Source organism: Scomber japonicus, chromosome 24 (genome assembly GCF_027409825.1).
Source record: "Scomber japonicus isolate fScoJap1 chromosome 24, fScoJap1.pri, whole genome shotgun sequence".
NCBI classification, from domain to species: domain Eukaryota; kingdom Metazoa; phylum Chordata; class Actinopteri; order Scombriformes; family Scombridae; genus Scomber; species Scomber japonicus.
This window is the reverse complement of record NC_070601.1, coordinates 12,733,203-12,741,926: the sequence shown is the minus strand read 5'-3', so window position 1 is coordinate 12,741,926 and position 8,724 is coordinate 12,733,203. Positions and strand designations below refer to the sequence as shown.

Sequence of the window (8,724 nt, the reverse complement as noted above, 5' to 3'; positions counted from 1 at the left end):
TTTGGTGTTCACACGCTTGAAAACCCCCCTGACGTCATGCTCAGAAACCACTAACCTCTGCTTGAACTGTTTTTGCTTGTTGGCAGCTGATGACCTCAAAGCAAGCCTAGGAGTTGTTTAGCTCACTTGCTCGAGACACATCAGCACATGACAAGGGTGTGGGTGGGGGCGGGGTGCTTGTAATCGTCCATAGTTCATAGACCTTGCCACATGCTTCTGGGATTGTTCAAGGGGTTGCTGAGTCTTCGTGTCCTCTTACTGCTTTCCTAGTCCATCCTCTTTCCCCTCATTTGGCCGATTAATGCACAGAGGAGATGTAATTTTCAAAGTACGCACTGACAGATCGAGTGAGTCATCATTTGGCTGAATCATTATTCAACACACAAACTGTAACACTGAGCATAAATTCCTTTGGGGCAAAATCTGCAGGAGTGTATCTGTCTCAGTTCTTGTGTTTGAGTTCATTTGGAGTTTTCTTTCATAAGGTCGTAAGGTTAGATGCACATAATTTGATAATAAGAATAATAGAAAATGTTGAATAATATTTTAGCATGCAATAATATGAAACATCATTTTGTCATTTCCTTTATTCTTTACAGTAATAGTTAATATACATTTACTTTATATAAAGTATATCAGTATCAGACACGTGCAAAATTAGCCGTGTTGCACGTGCATGAAAGCCATATTTTCAATTCTAACTATATAAATAGAAGTATATCACAAGGGGTAGGGGAAGAGGTTGCTTGGGGCTGAAATAAAATATAAATCCAACATGGGAATAAACAAAAAAAGTCAGACCGCAAACCACAATTCATCCATGAAACAACATGTTTGTTTGTTTGAAGTCCAAACAAATGTTCACGATTGTCAAAATGACAGTAAAACTTTTACTTGACTCAAACACTTGACCCATGTGAGCTCTAAAAGGTTTTGATTTTTAAACTGTAGGATTCATAAAGTTGATTTAGTTTGAATTTGTTTAAGATCAATTAACAACACACACATTGTGCAATTAGTATGTATTTTGATAGTAGATTATGAGTGATTGTTGAACTGAAGGGTGTTACTTATACAATAACAGGAATCATTTTTGTTTGTGTTACATGATTACAAAAAATGGTATTGTTTGTGTGAGCAAAAAAGAAAACCTATAATACTTATTATATTTTGCTCATGACACACTGGCATTTGCATCTCAGGCATGGACGATACTCGTGGATCAATCATCGCAGGGAGAAAATCGGTGGAGTGAAAGAAAGAGGAGAGGCTTTAAAAATGTCCTGATGATTGGCTGCCTGAGCTGGGAGCTTGTCAGCGGCGATTTTTCATGTCGATCTGGTAATCAGACACTTTGCTGAAATCAGTTCAGGAAGACTCCTCTCGACTGCCAGACACACGTTTCAGCTAATGGTTAGCAGCAGCAGGCTGGTATGTTTGGACGTGCTGAATTGTTATTAGATTATACTAACATAATTGAATTAAAATATAATCATAGTTTACATAATGAAGGTGTCAGATACACACAACACACACAAATACACACAGTTTGGCAGAGGCAGCAAGAGTGCCTGGCGACACATGCTATCATTACTCCAATATGATGCCTGTTGCTCAGCTGCCTGTCAAGCTACATTCCCCTGAACCCAGTGTGTGTGTGTGTGTGTGTACGTGTACGTGTACATGCGCGTGTATGTGAGGCCTTGTCCCACTTATCTCATCTATCAGAGAATTTCACTACTCTGTCTGTCAGTCAGCAATCCCTCACTGTCACTTAGATTAGGGGGATGGAGCAGCCTGATCATCTATCGTGTTGTTGTATTTATATGTGTATGTGTGCGTGTGTGCGTGTGTGTGAGAGAGCATCCGTCTGGCAGCCAGTGACACATACTGCTGTTGATGTCTCAGTTGGTGTCAGCAGCTCCACTTTTCATCCTAAATGTGTCTGCAGTGGGGGTTGCGATCCTTTCCAAGACTATCATGCTTTGATCTTTAAACAGTTTAACTGGCCTCCGCTGGTGACGTCACATTTCCTGATCAATGATCTTTTCAAAAAGTGAGCCTGGTTACTGTTTCATAATATAAAATACTCAAATGATCTTTAAGGAATGTCAAACTTTAATCATCTTTAAATCTTGTTCATCGTCTTGAGGGATCATTTGTTCAACTTTTGTCATGTAAAACAGTGACTCAACTTCTGAACAGTTAAACTTTATGTAGTGATTTTTAGGGGGGCGTTTAGCTGCTGCTTAAAAAAAACCTTCATTGATTGTCTGCTTTTTTAGTGTCTAATATTTCTTTGGTCAGACATGGAATGCCTGTTTCCATCTTGATAAAGGTGGACTGTGAAAACAGCAGAGTGACAATGATGCAATTGATGTCCAGGAGCCGGTTGCACAACCTGTTCATCAGAGGTGGAAAGTAATTAAATTGAATATTTTTTGAATATTTTCCCTCTTACTCCCATCAATCCATCCATCTATCCATCCATTATCTAGGACTTGGTAGCAGTGGTATTAGACAGCAATGACTTCCAGACACCCATGTCCCCAGTAACGCCCTCCAACTCCTCCTGAGGGATCCCAAGGTGTTCCCAGGCCAGGAGAGATATGTAATCCTCCCAGCCTGTTCTGAGTCTGCCTCGGGGTCTCCTACCAGTTGGACATGTCTGGAAAACCACCAAAGGGAGGCGTCCAGGAGGCATCCTGACCAGGTGCCCAAACCACCTCAACGGGCACCTTTCGATGCGAAGGAGCAGCAGCTCTACTCCGAGCTCCCTCCTGATTTCTGAGTTCCTCACCCTATATTTCTAAGACTGGTCTAGACACAAGAAGCTCATTTTGGCAGTTTGAATCCTCCATCTCATTCTTTCAGTCACTGCCCAAACCCTCTCTTTCCATGACATTTATCTTGCCATAGTAGGTTACTGGTTACATTTCATATTAAAATGTTATATATGAAACACTCACAGTATAGAACACCATGTATTTTTATAGATTAGACAAGTGGTTAAGTTTTTTGGCATACGTCCATTTACAGTAAAGCAGTGTCTGGTTGGGGCGCCTCACATTTCAGATGTCTCTGAGTTGTTAGTGGTTTCACCAGAGAGACATGTCCCCTCTAAACTTCTCAGATGGTTTCATTTAAAAAGATGTTTGGAGCTTAAAGAGGTCAAATTATCCAATATTTTGCAAAATAGGCAAAGAGAAACGTTTTTCTTCTTCTTTTCTTCACATTCATCATCTCACGACCCTTCAGATTTAGCTTGTGACCCCTTAGAGAAGGCTGGTTTGGAATCACTGGATTAAACTACTGAACTGTAGTTTAAGTACCTAAAACGAGCTAAACCTTGACCAGCTGTCACAGTAAAATGCTCATAATGCAATTGTTGCATAATGTCATAGTTATCAGTCGCAGATGCAATTTTCTCTGCTGATACTTAAAGTGTGTTTCACTAAAAGTACTTTTTACTTACTGTCTTTGTTTTTTTTAATTAATTAATTAAATAATTTTTAAAAAAGTACTTTTTCCAGAACTACACTATATAAGTTCAAACTTAGGTATAACTTAGACTTTACTAAGATTTAAATTTACACATCACTAAATCTGAACATTTATACTCAGTAACCGCTAGGTGTCACTATTTCAGCTAACTGACCAATCAGAGTTTGTAAATATAAAATCAGTTTAGATTGAAGTGTGGTTTTAACTTGATAAAATGCTGTTTAATAACGATGTTCACTGGGAACATTTACTGGGAAGTTACATTTCTCAAAAATAACTGAATCTTAAATCTTAATAACATCTTAATAACAGGCTAATATACCTCAAATTATAATGATGTTTGACCACCAAATGTAAGTTGGGTTAGCATAAATATGTGTTTCCCGCTTATTCTAAACTGCATGGATAATACTAAATCTGAAACATTACGTACATATGTTTCATACATAACTGTAAGAACAATCAGGAATGTGCAGGCTAACACTTTCTTCTTGCAGAGCACCGTTCATCATTTGTGTTGCATACATGAACATAAACTGTGCCATTTTCTGTCTTCTTTAAAGCAGTTTAAGAATAACACAACCCCTTCTGAGGTGGACAGAGTTAGTTTGTAGTGCAGGAAAAATAAACCAACAGCTTAATAGAGATTTATCTAACCAGACATGCTAATATTTGTTTCCATGATTTCCATTTAAATTGACAGGCATGGTGTGTAAACAGCTGTTTTGTGTGTGTTCCTGAGGGGATGGGAAGGAGAAAAAAAAATCAAACACACACACTCACACACACAACAGCCTTCATCCTAATCAAGGCTTACAGCAATATTTGAGTCTGGGGAAGAATTTGCGAATCTCAATACAAGTTAATCAAAAGTGAAACACAGGAGCCTGCAGCCACCAGCTTCCACACAGCTTTATATCTGAAAATATCTAAGATGACTCAATGTAGAGAAAGACGTAAAGCTTTTTATTGATGTTACATCACCACACCTCAGACGAGCAACTTTAAAAAAAAACTTAGAGAGACCTACAGCATCAGCTTGCTGTCCTTCAACATAAAAGCAAGCACGTTGTAGAAGAAATGGCTACTGTTGAGAGATGCATAATAATTGTTCTTTTAAAAAGTTACATATTCTTAATTTTAGGGTTTCATTTATAGGATAAGATAACTTGGCACTAGAGATGCATCTTATTACTTCTCTTTCTCAGTTAATCTATTCATTATTCAGTTTATGAAATGTCAAGAATGAGTGATAAAATGCACTAAGTTACTTTATCTCATATCATCTGGTGGCTTGTTTTGTACGACCAACACTCCAAAACTCATGTTATTCAGTTTGCTATCATATAATAAAGAACATATATTGAAAAGCCAGAATCAGAACATTTCTTTGCATTGTTGTTTAATAAACCTGAAATGATTATTTTATGATGAACATAGTGGCCAGATAGTGGAAGATTTTCTAACATTCAAACATGTGAGGTTACTAACACAGACCTCAGTGTAACCTTGTTAAATAAAAACAGCTCTGGTTTTTGGTTCAACAAAACGCTGGAGAGCAGATCGGTGTGCTGACTAACACTGGCTGCGAGCCACAGTGTAGCAGAGGACATTCGGGGAGGCACCTGGAACCTGTGAGCTGAGGCTCAGGACACGCTGTACGTTCTCCAACAGGAGTCTGTAGGCTAATGCAACACATTCAGACAGGCAGCCTAGATCTAACAGCTTTTAGGCGAGCGTGGAATGAAATATATACAGACAGATTTCTTGCACAAACAGCTGTGATACGAGATTAAACAAGGAACACCTGCAGGTCTGCAACTGTAGATATGACAATTGTTCCATTGACTTTGGCAGACTGGTGGTGTCATTACTTTCTCTCACTTATTCAGAGATTTCCAGACAAAGCAAACTTTTTGTCAAAACAATATTTATTGGCATGTATGAGAAGAAAATAGAACAGATTCAGTATCAATGAGAGGCATCCATTTGTATCTTTCGTGTGTGTGAATTGGTTATTGTGTGAGACATTGAACACTACTCAAAGCACAAAATGGTCAGTGCTCGCTTCATGCATTTAGATCATGAAGGCCGTCAGCTTTGGTACCATTATGTTCCTTTATTAACCTTGTCAGACCATTTCTATTGATGCTATCCTCTAAAATAGGTCCAGCATGGTGACTCAGGGATGGTTGCTTTTGTTGTTGATTCCATTTTGCCATGAATAAAGAAAGAAAGAAAGAAAAGAGACTGGGCTTTTTAAAAAAAACAAGTAATATTATTTGGCTAATAAGTCTCAGTATTGTAGTCATCACAGTAACCATGCGTCATTCCAACATAGCTCTAGAAGCTCAGTGACGTCAAAGCTCAGTGACAATAAATTATCTTAGTGTATTCAAAAGACTATTTTTACCAATGATGTGCATGTGGTGTAAACTTGTTTCAATTTGCACTCAATGGAGAAGTTTTGCTTAGGTTTAGTTCACCCCTATAAGAGAATTCAATGTAATGCTTATATTGAAATTAAGGCTCCAACTATCAATTATTTTTCTGTTGTTTGGGCCATTTAATGTCAGAGCCTGAGATGAAGTCCTCAAATGTCTCGTATTAGTCCGACCAACAGTCCACAACCCAAAAATATTCAACTTATTGTCACAGAAGACTAAACAAATGACATAATATTCACATTTGAGAAGCTGGAATATGAAAAATGTGACTTTTTTCTAAAAAAAAAAGAAGAAGAAAAAAAAGACTCAAGACAATTAATCAATCACCAAAAAAGTTGCAGATGGATTAAATAGTTGTACACTTGTCAGTTAATTGACTAATCATTGATTGCAACTGTAATTGTAATGAATTGATTTAACTATGAGATTTGACCATTTTTAGTGCTGGTGTGACCAGGTCTTAAGGCCAAACATTGTGGTCCAAGTGAATTCTCAAAACAGCTTTTCCATTATTGATTTTATACCTGTATTTGTTTTGAGGTCACACACCATTACACCAAGAGCTTCATCAGGATAAAATCATGCTTTTATAGTTCAGGTTATATATGGAGTGTTAGATGTGTGAGCTTTAACTGCTCTAAATAAACCTGAAACATCAGCTTTCTGAACATACAATAACAGATAAGCAGCTTGTGCAGTGTGGAATCTATACCTTCAAACAAAGAGAAATATATTTGATGGTATACTTTGATGAAAACAGTTTTCAGTGATGATTACTGTCCGTGGCCCTGCTGTGATGTTTAGTCAGGGTATAAGATAAAGCCGGAGAAGGTGCTGTACTTGTTGTTGTTGCCTCCGTGAGCTTTGCCACCGTCCAGTTTCACATAGACCTCATCTCCAGAGTCCAAGTGCATCACGGCACTGTTGCTGGCGTAGTCGTAGTTCTGGTCTGCATCCTGAGCTATGGCACTGGCCCGAACCTGGAAAGAAGTGGACAATACTCCTTGTGATAAGCTTTTTTTTTTGTCTTTTACAAGAGAATACATTATAAATAAAATCTGAGAGAAGTTGCCTTAGACTCAAAGTGAAAAAGCTTAAAAAAGTTTAAACCTTTTAATTCTAAACTGATATTGAAGAGAAAAGCTGAGGATATTAGGTTAAAAGAATGGTAGCATCTATAAAGAACACTCAATGTTAAGACAAGACAGATCTGGTCACTCATCCAAACATTTACGCATGAGTGTTATTGCCAACCCGGGCACGCAGATATGCTTAAATTTGACCGAAACATCACTGATGTTACCTTCAGTTCATTAAAGATATGAACTGTGAGAATAAGTAGTTATATAAATTGTGTTAAGGAGAATAAATAACCAACCCTCAGGCTGTGTTGTGCGCTTACGGTGCGTAAAATGCGCATATAGACGGTTAATGTGGTAATCGAATTACCCAATTGAATCAAATGTGTTACTTTGTTGTAATCTTGTTGTAATCTTTGCCCCAACAATCCATTCATTTGCACACTATTGTTCCTGTTAAATTCAAACTTTACCTGTCCGTTTTTGCACAGGTCTGCCCACATGCTGGTCCCGTCTCCTCCCCGCATCAGCACATGGTAGGTAAAGAAATAGATCCCGGACACATGGCAGGTGAACTTCCCGGTGCTTGCATCGTAGTGGTTCCCCAAGTTTGTTATAACATCATCAAACTTTAACACCTCATATCCCTCGTGTGGATTCTTCAGACCGACATAAAAAGCGATCCTGAACCCGCTGGCCGAGGAGTTCACACCGTCTTTATCCCCGGTGACAGTCCCCGTTGGTCCGGGTAACGCAGGGAAGCCGAGTTTGCTTTCGCCGCGTTCTCCCGTTGGCCCTCTCGGACCCGGGGGTCCTGGTTCCCCCGGCGGGCCCCTAGGTCCCGGTTTACCCGGTCGCCCCGGCTCCCCGCGGCTCCCCTGCGCCACCGGGGGCTGCGGTTCGACACCGTTCACGTTCTGGATCACCTTCATGGCGGTGGCGCCTCCAGGTTTGGGGGTGTAGGGGTCGCAAACCATCCGACAGGTGCCCATCATCTCGTAGTAATGAGCCGAGGCTTCGGGGGTGCGCAGCAGCAGTAAGGGAACAGCCACGGCCAGAACCAGTAAAACCATCACGGCTGCTGTCACCACCAAGACCACCGACCACTTCCTCCGCGCGGTTCGGGGACCAATGCACGACAGAAAACCCGAGGAGCCGCTCTGCTGGGGGATAGTGACGGAGGACTGAGGGGCGTCCAGAACGACAACACACTAAAGGATAAAGTTCATTAAGAGCGCTTCCCCAGCGGCTCAGACCGGGGAGCAGCTGCGCGTCTTGGCTGGATGGATGGGAGCGCGCGGACAGCTGCGACCAGCTGCGTCCAGCTGTCAAAGTTAACAAAGAGAAGACCGGAAGGTAGAGGATGTCTCCTGCAAATTAAAGCAGGAGCTTATAGATGTGTTGTGCTTCACAAATGTGGAAAAGACATAAATGAAGAACGCACTTTATAATACTATCTGTTTTAAAGAGAGAGAGGGAGAGAGAGGTGTGGCCATGGAAGTCAGAACCAAAACAGCTGTAACCCCAAAATGTGAGGCTGCTGTCTGGATCTGATTCATCATATCTGCATATCATTTGCAGTAAGATGTCAGCAGTCCAGTGGTGGAGCGTCACTAATAACTCATACTGTATTTTGATGTAGGCCTACTGTACTTGTTTACTTGAGTATTTCCATTTGGTGCTACTTCATTCTT

The 8,724-nt window shown here is 40.2% G+C and overlaps 1 protein-coding gene across 2 annotated transcripts; it reads right to left on the bottom strand.

Moving 5' to 3' along the window:
• Positions 1 to 6,751: 6,751 nt before the first annotated feature.
• On the bottom strand, positions 6,752 to 8,103 carry LOC128354345 (complement C1q-like protein 2). 2 transcript variants are annotated; one of them, XM_053314582.1, is made up of 3 exons: positions 7,957 to 8,103; positions 7,504 to 7,923; positions 6,752 to 6,931 (listed from the first exon to the last, which is right to left on the bottom strand). In XM_053314582.1, the coding sequence occupies exons 1-3, from the start codon at positions 8,101 to 8,103 to the stop codon at positions 6,752 to 6,754; spliced, it is 747 nt and encodes a 248-aa protein (XP_053170557.1). The 2 variants fall into 2 exon arrangements, with proteins under 2 accessions (XP_053170557.1, XP_053170556.1); XM_053314581.1 differs by having other exon boundaries at positions 7,504 to 8,103.
• Between the last annotated feature and the right edge of the window lie 621 nt (positions 8,104 to 8,724).